General features: G+C 42.0%; 1 protein-coding gene across 1 annotated transcript in view; it reads right to left on the bottom strand.

Moving 5' to 3' along the window:
* LOC117369845 (glypican-5-like) overlaps positions 1–17,350 on the bottom strand; it is a 106,985-nt gene that overhangs the window by 85,288 nt on the left and 4,347 nt on the right. The window contains exons 3-4 of the mRNA XM_055221528.1: positions 8,194–8,741; positions 536–718 (exon numbers count right to left, since the gene is read on the bottom strand). Coding sequence (XP_055077503.1) covers positions 536–718; positions 8,194–8,741 — 731 coding nt within the window. The remainder of the gene's footprint in view (positions 1–535; positions 719–8,193; positions 8,742–17,350) is intronic.

Genomic DNA, 17,350 nt, shown 5'->3' with positions numbered 1-17,350 from the left:
TGGACTAAGTGAGTGTGATGTCACCCACAGTTCACCAAAGTAAAGTGAACTGGAGCCAGAGTCAATGGAGCCAGAAGCACTCCCATGATCACTTCCTATTTGGAACACGGCGGCTAGAAAGTTAGCTAAGTCCATTTATGTATACGTTCAATGCGTGCAATAGACAGATAGCTAAATAACACTTTAGTATTAATTTGTATGTATAATGAGTGATAGAAGTTATTTATTCAACCGTCTACAGCTCAAATCTTCTCCCAGTGTGTAAAAACTTATAAAATATCCATCCAAATGCAGAAAATTGTATACACGATAAATGCCGATCCCCAAAAAGTATTGTTCCAGCTTTCAGGATAAGTCAAGAAAAATGTCATCTTTATATGTATATACACTGCAGACATTTTGCTATGTGTTCCATATTTCGAGTTTAATACTTAAAAACTACAACTGCGTCCAAGTACTTTCCCTTCTGTTTTTCTGAGTGTAAGTCCACATGTACAGATATTTTAATAGCATTTATGTAAGTCTGTGTGCTTACTGTAGATGTAATGTGTGGCCCGTGGAGCTGAGCGTGCAGTATGGCATCATTCACATGGTTTCGGATGGCTAACAGCGCTAGCTCCATGCTGTTCTGGTTACTGCTGGTTGCCAGGGTAGATGCCAAGCGCTGTAGTAATACCACCAGACTGCTCCAGGGCCCACCAAGCTCTGACACGCCAACCTAAAGAAGAATTTAAAACGTAAACATGAAATGTTGAAGACCAGAGAAGAAACAGGAACCTGATATAAAACTGCGGAAATGGTAAATGGTCAGATTTTTATTGTTTTTCCACCTTCAAGCCACTCAAAGCACTTTACATCAAGGAATCACTCACCCATCCACACACACATCCATACAACAGTGTGCACAGACACTGGGGGAGAGGTGGGTGAAGTGTTTTGGCCAAACACCGCCTCACACACATCTCACATGTGGATTTCAGAACCTTCAAACATTATCTGGAACATGACTGACAGGTGCTCTTAAATAGCTCCGCCCACGATGCCAAGTGTGGAGCAGTACACAAAAACTGTAGTTGATCCTGAATTGGACAGACAAATAGTTATTGTAATATTATACAAGGAAATAATATATAAATACTGATGATAAATAGAACTGTGGTTGCCTGATAGCTCATCTTTATCGTGTGTCAGATGGTCTTAAATAAATACAAAATAATTTACAACTGTCTTTATAGCTTGATTTTGAACCTGGTGTAAGTGGGATAAATATGCCAAAACAGTACATGCCCAAATAAATGGCTACCGTTAAAATGCTTTCATGTCCATGTCATGTTGACCCTTTTGTGACCCCAGCCCTTGGGACAACGGATGGAAATTAGCCTTTGGCTTTAATCCGGTGTGTTTACTTTTATATTGAATCATGTCTGTTCATTAACATTGTCCCAATCTGCTACTGGCCCCTCTATAAAAAAATAATATTTATTTGATGAATTTGTTTCATGTAACTGTACTGATATTCAAGTTATACAAGAAAGTCTTTAATTTAGTGGTAACTGTGTCAATTTCTTCCTATTGCACCTTTCATCCATAAAATCCCAGTTTTTTGCCTTATGTTGCACTGAAAATATGTATTTGAGAGAACAGGCTGCTCATAGCTCACATTTATTTTAAACCAACGGATTTATTTTAAACATATACACATTATGCATTATTGGTAAGTGAAATATAATTTTTTTTTAAACTATTTAAAATGTAATTTTGTAAATGAAACAAATAAAATCTGCCCCACATATTGTGATGTCACTGATTGACATAAACGATTCCGATTGCCATGACAACGGGTTTCTATGGTGAAAGAACTTCTGTGTGATGTCACAAAGACACCAGAGATAGTACTGGTAGAGCACAGACAGTACTCCTCACACAGTTAGTTTACTCCAACCGTGCTCGACGAAAAGATATTCACAGAGACAGAAATCGCACATTTTTTTGCTGAAAAACATGGCTGCTAATGTAAACATGGCAGAGGCTCTGACAATAGACGACATCGCTATTGGTCACACTCTGCAGGGAAACAACTCCACGTACACCGTGCTGGAGTTTCTCGGACAAGGCGTGTTTGGCAAAGTAGCCAAATGCCAAGATGTCCAAACTAAGGAGATGGTGGCGGTCAAAATCCTAAAGGACCCCAATGCCATCAGAAAGACTGCCAAAGAAGTGTCCATGCTGGAAGCTCTCCGTGTTCTGGACTCGCACTGCTACAACCTGGTGAAATTCTTCGGCAGATTTGAACATAGAGGCCTCACCTGTCTGGTATTTGAAATGCTGGAGATGAACGTTTTCGACCTGATCAGAAGCCGAGAATGGGAGCCTCTTGCCCCAAGCGACATACGACCAATCGCTAAACAGCTCCTCGTGACATTGGAAGGTCTGAAACGTCTTGGTATCATCCATACAGACCTGAAAATGGATAATATGATGCTGACCAATGTTAAGGAGAAGCCATTTAGGCTCAAGGTGATTGACTTTGGTGAAGCCAGGTACTCTTATGAGGTCAGACCTGGCATGTGGTGCCAGCCCGGTGGATCTAGGGCTCCAGAAGTTTCACTCGGCAACAAGTTTAACGAAGCCATTGATGTTTTCACCTTGGGCATCAACCTGGTCTTCCTCTATCTGGGATACTTCTTATTCCCCATCAACTGTAACTATCAGATGGTCAAGCGAATGGTCGAGATTCTGGGATATCCACCCGAGCACTTATTGTCCAATGGAGTCTACACCAAGTTCTATTTTAAGGAGGAGATGGACGATGAAACGTGGTCAACAACGTGGACTCTACGGACACAAGAGGAATACGAGGAGGTTACAAAGACCAAAACAAAGGAGTATGATGGCTATGGCTGCGAGATTAAGTCGCTGGATGACCTTGTGGACGCCTTTCCCAAATGGGAGGATGCAGAGTATGAGGACCGGAAAGCTCTGGTAGATCTTCTCAAGGGCTTGCTCCATCCAGACCCTTGTTTGAGACTGACTCCTCAACAAGCTCTGCAGCATTCTTTCATTACGATGTCTCATCTGCAGAACCAGGACAGCTTGGAGTATTTGAAGCAGTCAGAACAAGTAATGCAAGTGTGTCCAACTGGTGGTTCTTATCATGAGGTACCATTTGAGGACATATCAACTGTTCCTGGGGAACAGGCAAAAACTATGGAACCAAAGAATGAGCACGCTCAGCACATTGGCTCTGGTTCACCTGCCTCTCAGCTGTCAAATTCAAGTTGGTGTGAAACAGGTTCCCTGGAGAACGTTGAAGGTCCTAACGCAAATGTATGGGATCATGGATTACCCAGTGATGAAAGTTATGACGTCTTGCCTAGTCTGGGTAATGAAACAGCTGGTTCAGATACTTGGTCTGTTGAAGATCATTACACTGAGGGATCCAACCTTTTGACCCCTTTTGATGATTGGTTGCCAGATGGTCAACTTCCATCACAAAATAAGCAAGTCCCGGAATCCAGTGTAAGCTCTTTGGACATCAAGATCTTAGATGAAGATGTTTGGTCTGATGGAGATATGGAGGTCAGTAGGTCCGACAAAACTGTTCAACCTGAACACGTACTCTGCTACTCTGAGAGTAATGCTAGCTGTAGCTTCACAATTTCAAACATAGCTGCAAGCTCAGACATGGCAGAACGTTTGACAATAGATGACATTACTATTGGTCACACATTGCAGGGAAACAACTCCACGTACATCGTGGTGGAGTTTCTCGGACAAGGCGTGTTTGGCAAAGTAGCCAAATGCCAAGATGTCCAAACTAAGGAGATGGTGGCGATTAAAATAATCAAGGACCCTAATGCCATCAAAGAGGCTGCCAAAGAAGTGTCCATGCTGGAAGCTCTCCGTGTTCTGGACTCGCACTCCTACAACCTGGTGAAATTCTTCGGCAGGTTTGAATACAGAGGCCTCACCTGTCTGGCATTTGAAATGCTGGAGATGAACATTTTCGAAATGATCAGAAGCCGACAATGGAAGCCTCTTACCCCAAGCGACATACGACCAATTGCTAAACAGCTCCTCGTGACTTTGGAAGGTCTGAAACGTCTTGGTGTCATCCATACAGACCTGAAAATGGATAATATGATGCTGACCAATGTTAAGGAGAAGCCGTTTAGACTCAAGGTGATTGACTTTGGTGCAGCCATGTACTCTCATGAGGTCAGACCTGGCATGCGGTGCCAGCCCTGTGGATTTAGGGCTCCTGAAGTTTCACTCGGCAACAAGTTTAACGAAGCCATTGATGTTTTCACCTTGGGCATCAACCTGGTCTTCCTCTATCTGGGCTACTTCTTATTCCCCATCAACTGTAACTATCAGATATTCAAGCGAATGGTCGAGATTCTGGGATATCCACCCGAGCACTTATTGTCCAATGGAGTCTACACCAAGTTCTATTTTAAGGAGGAGATGGACGATGAAACGTGGACATCAACGTGGACTCTACGGACACAAGAGGAATACGAGGAGGTTACGAAGACCAAAACAAAGGAGTATGATGGCTATGGCTGCGAGATTAAGTCGCTGGATGACCTTGTGGACGCCTTTCCCAAATGGGAGGATGCAGAGTATGAGGACCGGAAAGCTCTGGTAGACCTTCTCAAGGGCTTGCTCCATCCAGACCCTTGTTTGAGACTGACTCCTCAACAAGCTCTGCAGCATTCTTTCATTACGATGTCTCATCTGCAGAATCAGGACAGCTTGGAGTATCTGAGGCAGTCAGAAGAAGTAATGCAAGTGTGTCCAACTGGTGGTTCTTATCATGAGGTACCAAAGAATGAGCACGCTCAGCACATTGGCTCTGGTTCACCTGCCTCTCAGCTGTCAAATTCAAGCTGGTGTGAAACAGGTTCCCTGGAGAACGTTGAAGGCCCTAACTCAAATGTATGGGATCATGGATTACCCAATGATGAAAGTTATGACATCTTGCCTAGTCTGGGTAATGAAACGGCTGGTTCAGATACTTGGTCTGTTGAAGATCATTACACTGAGGGATTCGACCTTTTGGCCCCTTTTGAGGATTGGTTGCCAGATGGTCAACTTCCATCACAAAATAAGCAAGTCCCGGAATCCAGTGTAAGCTCTTCGGATATCAAGGTCTTAGATGAAGATGCTTGGTCGGACCTACTGGCCTCCATATTTCCATCAGACCAAACTGTTCAACCTGAACACGTACTCTGCTACTCTGAGAGTAATGCTAGCTGTAGCTTCACAACTTCAAACATAGCTGCAAGCTCAGACATGGCAGAACGTTTGACAATAGATGACATTACTATTGGTCACACATTGCAGGGAAACAACTCCACGTACACCGTGCTGGAGTTTCTCGGACAAGGCGTGTTTGGCAAAGTAGCCAAATGCCAAGATGTCCAAACTAAGGAGATGGTGGCGATTAAAATAATCAAGGACCCTAATGCCATCAAAGAGGCTGCCAAAGAAGTGTCCATGCTGGAAGCTCTCCGTGTTCTGGACTCGCACTCCTACAACCTGGTGAAATTCTTCGGCAGGTTTGAATACAGAGGCCTCACCTGTCTGGCATTTGAAATGCTGGAGATGAACATTTTCGAAATGATCAGAAGCCGACAATGGAAGCCTCTTGCCCCAAGCGACATACGACCAATCGCTAAACAGCTCCTCATGACATTGGAAGGTCTGAAACGTCTTGGTATGATCCATACAGACCTGAAAATGGATAATATGATGCTGACCAATGTTAAGGAGAAGCCGTTTAGACTCAAGGTGATTGACTTTGGTGCAGCCACGTACTCTTATGAGGTCAGACCTGGCATGTGGTGCCAACCCTGTGGATCTAGGGCTCCAGAGGTTTCACTCGGCAACAAGTTTAACGAAGCCATCGATGTCTTCACCTTGGGCTGCAACCTGGCCTTCCTCTATCTGGGCTACTTCTTATTCCCCATCAACTGTAACTATCAGATGGTCAAGCGAATGGTCGAGATTCTGGGGTATCCACCCAAGTACTTATTATCAAATGGAGTCTACACCAAGTTCTATTTTAAGGAGGAGATGGACAAAGAAACGTGGTCAACAACGTGGACTCTACGGACACAAGAGGAATACGAGGAAGTTACGAAGACCAAAACAAAGGAGTACAAAGGCTATGGCTGCGAGCTGACATCTCTGGATGACCTTGTGGACGCCTTTCCCAAATGGGAGGATGCAGAGTACGAGGACCGGAAAGCTCTGGTAGATCTTCTCAAGGGATTGCTCCATCCAGACCCTTGTTTGAGACTGACTCCTCAACAAGCTCTGCAGCATTGTTTCATTACGATGTCCCATCTGCAGAACCAGGACAGCTTGGAGTATCTGAGGCAGTCAGAAGAAGTAATGCAAGTGTGTCCAACTGGTGGTTCCTATCAAGAGGTACCACGTGAAGATATATCTGCAGTTATTGATAAAGAGGAAATAAGTATGGAACCAAAGAGAGATCACCAGCACCCTCACTTTGGTTCTGGTTCATCTGCCCCTCAGTTGTCAAATTCAAGCTGGATTTCCCTAGAGAACCTCAAAGAAGGTCTTGACTCAAATATATGGGATGAACATGAATTACCTGATGCTGAAAGATACAACTGCGACTTGCCTGGTCCTGATACCCGGTCTCTTGAAGATCTGAAAATTGAAAGCTCAGACATCCCAGTCCCATTTGACAGTTGGTTGTCAAATGATGGTCAAATTCCATTACAAAATTCCAAAGATGGGACTGTGAGCTTCAGCTCCTTTGACATTAGGTTTTCAGATGATGCAGTTTGGTCTGATGGAGATGTAGAAGCCAACAGACCAGGCCAATCTCAACAAACTGAACATAATCCTAGCAGTAGCTCCACAGCTTCAAGCAATGGAGACCATGCAGAATTTAACAAAACCAAAAGACCAGAGAAGAGGGTCCGACCTAGCGACAGATTTGTAAAATATTATACAATATGCATTTGGTCAATGCACAGAGAAGAGTTTCTCCACAACCTACTATCTAATGCTCCAGTGGAAGTTCTCGGCTTTGTCCGACTCATCTGGGATCCTGGAGGGGAGGGGGAGAGGGGGGTACACTGGGTGGGGTGGGGGGAGGGGTGTGGGGTTGGAGTGGTACCAGCAGAGGCTGGTACCCACAGGCAATACCTGCAAGGGAATGCCTTACAGGGATTGCCTCCACCCATGCTAATCTTCTTCATTTTGGAGCATATCATTGCTTCAAGATTTTGAAGGTTTACTGCCCACAAAAAATAAATAAAAATAAAAATAAATAATAATTATGTAGAGTGTGTGACTTTTTGTTTGGTGGTTGTATTTTTAAAGCTGAATACCATCCCTGTAACACCCAGCTATATGTTTGGCACAAACAAAACAGCCTTTGAGCTGCATCTTTTCAAGAAGCCAATTTCAAATCTAATTTTGTGGTTAAAACTGAATTGAACCAAACCATTTATTTATTTAAAATTATATCAAAGTCTTGTCTCGTCTTGTGGGAAATGGGAATATCTGTATATTTGGGGTTTTTTTTGTGTGGCTTTTATGTGAAGCCGCTGAAGTTGTTTTAAATGTGCTTTATAAATAAGCTTGATTTAAACTGAATTGTATCTAATCCAGTCCCTAGTAAAACGTCCTCTTGCACTATTTTCCCACTTTATTATGTAGTGACCCCAAATATAACATAGAGTAGGTCCACAGCATAGACTGAATAAAGAAGTGGACTAAGTGAGTGTGACCTCACCTACCCCAGCAGTGATAGGGGTGAATTTGGAGCCGAGTTCCAGATTGGGAATTCCGAGCGCAAGTATCATAGCAACCAAAGAGCCAATCAGGAGCAACGGTGCTGACGATAATGGCTCTTCCCGCCTGCACCGCTGCTTTAGCAGGGAGCGGGCCCTTAAAAAAATAAATAAAACTAAATAAAAACCAGGATCATGTAGAGCAGGTTAATATGAACATTTTAAGACCAAAATGACGAGGCTCACTGCAGCAATTACAAACCCATGATCACTTCCTATTTGGAACGCTGCGGCTAGCAGGTTATGTCCATATATATATATATATATATATATAGTCTGTGGTCCAGAGACACTTCATTAAGAAATGATCTCAAACTCATGAATTCAACACTACTGTCTAAAACACAGTACTCACCAAACACCCTCTCATAACGTTGACACAGAGTCCAGTGCAGGGTCGTATCAGCGTCAGCCCCCTACAGTGTGAACAGTACTGCATCTTTACTAGACTCCGCCCACACTCTCTGCTTAGAGCTGTCTTCTCCGTCGCATTGACCACCTCTCCAGCCAGTTTCAAAAGCCGGCTCAACGCGTGACCAACCCCAAGTGCACGGGACAGGCCGCTGATCAGGAGACGGGGGTAAGGTCCAAACGGGCTCACATCCTGTCGCGTCATCCTCAAACAGTCATCGTGGTTGCTATGGAGAGACGGACTTGAGTGGAAAGACTTAGGGCCAAAACCAGGGTTGAGAAGACGGCGATAAACCAAAGGGAACAGGTCATCATAAAATCGAATGACAGTTTTGTCCAATGACACGGTTGCATCTCCGGAAAGGTGTTGTTTAATGTCGTTGAATAGCTGGGACACTAGGGGGCGACAGTCTGAGGACAGTGTGGAGTAAGCGCTGTCGAATAATGTGCTGGTCAGGTTGGATGTGAAGGACACCAGTGACTCAAACGTCTCTGAAACAAGAAAAAAAAAAAAACACAAGTTAAAGTCTGAACGATTCTCTAATTTGCTGGGATAATATCTGTTGTAAATGTACATTATAGTTTTACACCAATCAAGAAGCTACGACGGAGTATAAGGGTCACTTAAATAAAAAAAATTATGCGGGCACTATGAGAATAAAGTCGTTGCATTTCGACATTAAAGTCGTAATTTTTTGAGAATAAAGTCGAAGCCAGAAAAAGTCGTAATATTACAAGAAAAAAGTTTTATTTTTATGAGAATATAGGCTGCTGTGCATGAATGAGTGACCAGTGTTTTATGAACAATTTGGAGCATATTGTTCAGATATAGCAATTTCTTCCAAATCTGTCTGGTTCCTCTGACTAAACAAACTGAAATGCTTGCAGTGTCCCTTCAAAGTACTTATACTGATGATAGTGTGGTAATGGTGGGCTAAAAGACACAGTATTTCATTGTGCATAAACCCCAGTTGAAAGTTTATCTGAACAAAATGCTCCAAATTCTCCATAACACACAACGCACTAGTCACTCATACACGCACAGCAGCCTATATTCTCATAAAAATACGACTTTATTCTCGTAATATTACGACTTTTTTCTCTTAATACGACTTTATTCTCGTAATATTACGACTTTTTTCTCTTAATATTACGACTTTTTTCTCTTAGCGCCTGCAAATTTTTTTATTTAAGTGACCCTTATACTCCATCGTAAGAAGCAGTTTGTTAGAAAAATATGTTGAAAATTATAGAAATTTAACAGTCCCACACTGATGACATCACACTGGGAGGATTCTGTTCGGAAATTTACACAAGAAACACATTTTTTTATACTTTTTATACCTTAAACATTTATTATTTTTTTTTTAATAAAAGTGTTTTCTTAGATTTATATTTGTCAAATTATAATTTGAGTTTACATTAGAGGAGTTTGGAGGAGTGGCCCAGGTAACAGTGATGGAATTCCTTTGCGTGATGTCAACCAGGAAGTAAAATTTGAAACTCTGAACATTTTTAGCAAAATCTTAAATACAGTGATCTTAAATGAGCAGTCTAACCTGTCAGCAAATAGGTTCAGTGTCATTTAAAATGTTTTACTTAGACTGAAAGCTTTGAAAGACTTCTGTCACCTCTGTGTTCTCATGGAGATGTTATTGCTCTGTCTGGTATGTTAATGCATTGGATTTGTACAGCGCCTTTCATGACACCCAAAATACTTGACATTGCATTATTCATTCCACACCTGGTGGTGGTAAGCTGTGAGCAGACTTGCCTCTCCACCGATCTGACTTGTAACTTGGCCTGGTGGTGTCACTAGCTTGTTTCCACAAAGACGTAACATATTCTGTACATATAAATGGACATTGTTAACCTGCTAGCCGCTGCATTCCAAATAAAAAGTGAGCATGGGCACGCGTTGGGCTCCATCGACTCGGCTCCAATTCACTTTCTATTGAAAAACTGTGTCCCCTCTCTCTGTAACTGCTCGTCATTTTGGTCTTAAAATGTTTGTATTAACCCGCTCTACGTGATCCTAGTGTTTTTATTTCACTACTGTGTCTGTAAATCAAGACATGAACATTAATAACACACCAATTCCCTGGCATCGCTCACGCTGCTGTTAGCAACAATCTGATTGGCAGCGTTGCTAAGTGCCCGCTCCCAGCAAAACCAGGGGTGCGGGCCGGAAAGGGCGTTACTTTCAAGAGCCTCATTCCAGATTATCTCTTTGGTTGCTATGATACTCGCAGTCGAAATCCCAAGTATGGGACTCCATGTTTGCAAAGTTCTTCAGTGGGGGTGCTCACCTAACATTACGGATGAGTGCACACCCCTACCCCCCACCATGTTTGCTTCACTGTTTATTTTAGTCTCATTGTGAACACTTTTGAGGTTGCCATTTGAACATTTTTAGCTCAAAAATGCTCTAAAAATGGGGCAAAAATTTATGGGGGATGCACTGGCCATTCTAGGGGAGACTCGGCCCAGCTCAACCCCCCCCCCCCTGGCGCTGCCCCCGCAGTACACAAATATGAAACTTTACAGTTTACAAGACTGTGAAATCTAACTTTCCTTTGATAACGCACCCTGTGTAACTGATCCTGACCTTACTTAATACCGAGTGATCCTTATGAGTAAAAATAGCTCCTAACTTAATTCATGTGAAGCTCATTTTCACTGCAGTTATCTATAGACAGGCGATAATGAGGGTCTCTCTCTCTCTCTCTTTGGACCCAGACTAATAACGTCTATAATAATAAAGTCTCTGTATGTTTAACTGCCTCAAACTCAGAACTGTGATGTCATTTCAGTGGCATCCTCCTGGCACACACACACGCACACACACACACACTGGACAGGAACAGGGAAAGAGCTGTTTACGGGAACTTTCACCTCGACTAACCCATTTACAATATTTAGTATTTAAATAGTTGTACTGAGCTGTAGTTTCTGTGTTAGGGTGTAACTATGTAAACTTCATTTCTATAGCGCTTTTCACAGATAAAACTCACAAACGTCTTTACAGAGAGCAGGTACACCAAATAAACAACATTAAGTCAAATAGGGTCAAAGGACTCAGTCAACTGAAAAATCTTCAGCTGCTTTTCAAAAACTCCACACATTCAGTCACATGGAGAGAAAGGGGCAGAGCATGACATCATTTTGGGGTCACAGCCTGAAAGGACAGGTCTCCCGTCAGTTTTAAACCCGATGTTTTGGGACCTCAGCAGGTTCTGACTGGAGGAGCAGAGGCTGAGTCCAGAGGAGGAATAAAAGGTCCAGAATGCACGGGGGGCCTGCACTCTAAATATAATGACTAAAATTTAGACTTTTTTATAAGGTGGCACAATACGATAAAGGTTTATAACTGTTTTGTATTGTGATGACAGTTTTATTGAAATATTTGGATATAATTTTTGACACAGTAAGTTCACTTAAATTAAAAAAAAAAAAAAAAAATGCCTATACCTTAAAAATTGTTTTACAAAACTGAATTTGAATTGGCATTCATTCATTGGCATTTCTAACAACAAATTGTAATATAAACCACTCTAGTGTTTTTGTAATTAAGAACAAATCAGGTTTACAATTATTATCAGTAAAGGTCCTATAGTACACAAAATTGACTCCTGAGCTTTAAGTCATGTTAGAATGTTGCTTCCTCATCAAAAACAGACCTGGACCTGAAGTTGTGTTTCGTTTCATTCACACATGTTTGAGTAAACCTTCTGTCTACATCTCCAAAGTTCAAAATTCTCTGTTCCACCTTGTGATGTCATGAAGTGGTTGTTTTCAAGTCAGCAGCTACCTTTTACCTTTAGTTCAATAGACTGGCAATTCCAAGGCTGAAATTATCCAAAGGATTCTAGAGAAGAAGTCTAAAAACACAGTGGTACACTTCCTGTATTACCACATGACATCACAAGGTGGAACAGAGTATTTTGAGTCTGAGGGAAGAATGCCTAAAAATGCAGGGTTTGTGTGTTAAACATGTGTGAATGAAACAAAACACAACTCCAGGTCTGTTTGAGATGAGGAAACTACATTAGAACAAAAATATTTTTGTAATACAGACCCTGTAAGTTACTAGTGAAACGTGATTCACAATAAATACTTAACAGACAAAGAATAAAACAAGGCTAAAGTAAGACTTAATAACGCCTTTTTTACATTTTACTTAAAAAAAACAACCTTCCAGGTCGAGTACTCTGCATTGGTTCAATACATTTATTTTCTTCGTGGGCTGCACTTCTGGCTCCATCGACTCTGGCTCCAATTCACTTTACATTGAAAAATTGTCACCCCTCTCTCTGTAACTGCTGCTGTCAGACTCATTATGTTTCTTAAAATGTTTTATAAACCCGCGCTGCATGATCCTGGGATTTTTATTTCACCATTTACTCTGTGATTCAAGAACAGACAAAATAGAACATAGAAAGACAGAACAAATGAAAATAACAGATGAATCCAACACACAGGACACTTCTGGTCTAGTGTGAACGCTTGTTTGAAATTGACTTGGCGTTTAGCATACACGTTTGCATAGCCATGTCCGAGCACAGGCAGGGTACTGACAGCTAGCATCAGATGACAAAGCAGGGACCACTTAGTCATGTGATTAGTCCTGCGCTCCGTTTGATTGGATGACAGCTGCAAAGTGGTGAAGAGGGCAGAGGAGTCAAAGGCAGAGCTGCACATGTAAGCTAGCAGACATATATTCCCACACACACACACTCCGCAGTGATCCGCAGCATGTAAACAGAGCCCCAATGACACCACTTTGGGCATGTCTCAGTCTCTCCAGAGGGTCATAATCTAGGACTATAGAGAAGGCCTTTGGGGAATCAGAGCAGCTGTCCAACTACATCACATGTGTTTATTACAATAATTCAAAGCCAAAACATATCAAATCTGACACCAGCAGTGACGGGAAGAACACTTTGGAATGTACTGAATAGAAAGCTTAAAACTGAATAGGAAGCTTAAACAAAGTATTTAATTTATGTCCTAATGGAAGATAGGGATGGGATTTAATATGTTTTCTATTTCCTACTCCTTTTCAAGTTTATATAAGAACAAACTTGTGAAATGTGCATTAACTGTACCTGATACATGTGCTCGAAATAAATAAATAAATGAAAAATGAATTAAATGAAAATGAAATGAGTTATAGAGTACTGAATACCTGCAGTAAAATGTGCTTTGTGAAGTATTCTCATCCATGGGTTAATCAGAACACTGTATTGTGAATACTTTGAATACTTTGGTCAATGGTAAATTATCACATTTTTATATAGCATTTTTCCAACAGACACTTAAAGCGCTTTACATCAAGAAACCACTCACCCATTCACACACACATTCATACACCAGTGTACACAGACACTGAGGGTGAAGTGGGTTAAGTGTCTTGCTCAAGAACACAACAACAGTATTCATCTGTGGGAGCAGGAATTTCATCGCAAACCTGTGGGTCAGTGGATATGACCACACATGATATGACCATGATCTTTATGTTGAGAGCGGGATTTGAACTGCCAACCTTTGGATCAGTGGCTTTACCAACTGATTTAAATTATGTTGCAAAGACACAACATAGGATTTAAAACAGCTTTATGTTTGATTCACTGTTTGTTCTGTGTTTCCCCTCACAGATTAGACCAGGCAAAATCACCGCAAGAGCAAAAGTTTTATCTATTTCTCACTGATTCTGTGCAGTTTGAAGCCTAAATTGTGTGATCAAATACTGCAGTGTATTCCTTTGATTTCAGTAAAGTAACTCTGAACACCACCAAATAAAAAAGTAACTAGATTAGAGTTACTCAAAATTAGTACATTTTCTCTTCAGTTACTTCTCAACACTGGAGACCAAACAACAGGTTAACGTCAGTCATCTTCCAGTAGTCTATCCACATTCTAAATCCAGTCTTCAATCAAAAAAATAACTGATATAATTTTCTGTGACAAAGTTTAACAATCAACGGCTCAATCAATTTGTTGGATCAGATATCGGCTTCCAAATATTGGTCCAAACACAGCAGTTTCTGAATGGTTAGTACTGAGTTGTTTTGGCCTGGTTTAGCTCATCTTTGTCTCTGGGTGTTTCACATTAAGATGCATCAAGAGATCTGATATTAGTCTCAGATATCGGCTCAGTTAATATCCTGATTGGACACACGCATCGATATAATAAGACTAAGAAATAAGAATTTCCTGGTTGTAGTCAGCTCAGAAAGTCGAAGAATGTTTGAACTTTTATTTACACAAAGTTGTTCTGTCGTTACTTCAGAGATAAGTAATGGCTACGTAACATATTTGGGTCAGTTTGCCTCATTTTACTTTTGTTTAAAGGAAATAAAGGCTGTCTCTGCACTGGTATCGGCTGATATCGGGTACTGGCAGATACAGATACAGATATAGTGTTGTAATTGGTATCGGAATTGAAAAAGCAGGTTCAGTGCCTCCCTGTTCACATTAATTTTACCCCCGGAAGCTTCAGCCCTTCACTGAGCCCAAGGTCTAAGTTTAGGATGAGCTCAGAGACACGGAGCAAATAGACAGAAACAGGGCAGCAAAAAAGAAAAAAAAAAGTATTTGTCATGTCTGTCAGCTCGGCTTCATCAACTTCAGTGCTCTCATCATCTGCACACTTCACTGTATCCACACCTCACACAAACACACACACACATACGCACACACACACACACACAGATACACCCCTACACACACAGATACACACATATACACCCACACACACACACACACACACACAGAGTAGTGAATGGTGCTGAGAGAAGTGGACAAGCAGTGTATTCTTCCTCCTTTTCAGCGCAGGCCGTTAGAGACCGGCTGTTGCCCAGAGCAACAACTCTTTGCCGCGGATACGTAGTGAATGTAAACAATCTCCGTCGATCCTTCTCTCGTTGGACATGAACAATACCTGATTATTGCTCAGACAGAGACAGGCCGACACAGCGCAGAGCTCCCTCACACGGCTGGCTCTCTCAAAGACTCAATCGGACATCAGTTGTTTGTTTGGCGAGCCACGTTGGCGCCTCACAAAATGAACCAGGCTCACATCGACTGTCCCGACACAAACCATTTCATGATGAACACACAGTTTGAGTGACAGCAGCGCCATCAGCCCTTGACAAATGTGTTAGAAGAAGCACAGAATCACTACGGCAATAAAAGTCCATGAACCTGCCCAGAACTGTGGAGCTGTTCTGCCAACGGCTTTACAACCACAGAGACTTTAATGATCCCGAAGGAAATCCAAGTTCATCATAGGCCAGTCACGATAACATTCTGCAGTTCGATATATCGCTGAAGTAAATATAGACAATAAACGATAATATTGAAGCGCATTTATGCCACTGACACAAAAACCCAAGAGCAGATTTAAACCACAAAAACTATTCTAAATCTACAATATTTTTATTACTCAGTTTGCATATGTAATGAGTCATAAAAATGATTAATTCAACCTTCTACAGCTCAAATCTTATATAGCCGAAAAATAACCCCAAATTTCTCAGTATTGCAACGAAGAAGTCCTTATTTTAAAACTGAGCCCCACAATATTGTTCCATCTAACATATATTGAACAAATAAACAAAGTCGATATAGTGAAAGTAATAAACTGTACTAAACTGTGTCTTCATAAGTGAAAAAGAACATTAAACAGTTCAGTCACTCCCAAAACTCCTGTTTGCATGAGACTAAATAATGGATATGTTTGTTCTATATACTGACTGACCCAAAAGATAAAAACATGAACAGATTTATATCACGATGCACAGTTTAAGAACCACGAAGTCAACTGTCAATCATTTCAACTGTCAATTCAACCACTGCAAGTCCACCTTTGCTGCACTCACTCAAGGTGCACCCCAAGGTTCAGTTCTCGGCCCCCTCCTCTTAATACTCAACATCCTGCCCCTCAGTCACATAATCCGCCAGCGACACCCTTCACTTTTACCACCTGCTTCTCCAAAATAGGCTCCAATCAAACTTCTTCCAACTCAACTGCGACAAAACGGAAATCATTATCATCGGTCCCAAAACGCTCACAAAAACCCACAATAATCGCACCCTCTCCCTCGATAGCTCCTCAGTCCCCTCCTCCCCCACCTCTGTAACCTTGCCATCATCTTTGATCAAACCCTCTCTGACGAACACCACATAAACCACATCACCAAGACGGCCTTTTATCACCTCTGGAACATCGCTCTTCTCCACCCATCCTGCTCTCCACAGTCTGCTGAGACCCTCACCCACGCCTTGGTCACCTCCCACGTCGACTACTGCCACAACCTGCTTTACACTTCCCCTTCCAAACTCCTCTATAGACCTCCCACCCTGCACATTTTTCTGTAAACGCAAACTAAACCGAGCTTTCTTTGTAGTAGCACTTCCCCTTAAGTGGAAATCCCGTTCCTTTCAATCGAGAATTTGGGAAACGTTTTTCAGCTAAAATATTATATAAAGTAGGTTGGTTTGTGTCAAATGTTCAGTGTTTATGTACAACCACAAGTCAACCCTGCACTGATTCTCTGGGAAGCTTCAAAACGGCTCTGTAGTCCCTATAGGACCTATTTGCTGTAAAGATCGGCAGCTCCATACAAAATAAAACTACCCAAATGACGATGGCGGCACCCACGGCAACTTCCTCTTGTGAACACCTCACCCATGTCCTCAGAGATCTCCACTGGCTCCCCATCTCCCAGCGCATCCCATTCGAACTCCTCACCATTGTGTACAAGTCCCTCCATAACCTGGTCCCCAGATACCTCTCTGACCTCCTCCTCCACCACCATCGAACACCCACCTGTGCTCTCTGATCACCTGATGTCAACCTTCTGTCTCCCCCCCATCAGGACAAAACATAAGACTTGAAGGGACAGGGCCTTCTCTGCTCCGAAAACCCTGCTCAAACACATCAGAGACTCCACACTCTCCATCCTCAAAAAACACTCTGAAAACTCACCTGTTCAACCTCTTTCTTATCTGTTTCTTTCATCTGTGTTTTGTCGTGAACTGTGTGAAGCGTCTTTGAGTGTCATGAAAAGCACTATACAAGTGTCATGTATTATTAT

The sequence above is a fragment of the Periophthalmus magnuspinnatus genome, chromosome 4 (assembly GCF_009829125.3).
Source record: "Periophthalmus magnuspinnatus isolate fPerMag1 chromosome 4, fPerMag1.2.pri, whole genome shotgun sequence".
NCBI classification, from domain to species: Eukaryota; Metazoa; Chordata; class Actinopteri; order Gobiiformes; family Gobiidae; genus Periophthalmus; species Periophthalmus magnuspinnatus.
Note: the sequence above shows the minus strand (reverse complement) of the source record. Positions and strands in the feature narration are given on the sequence as shown.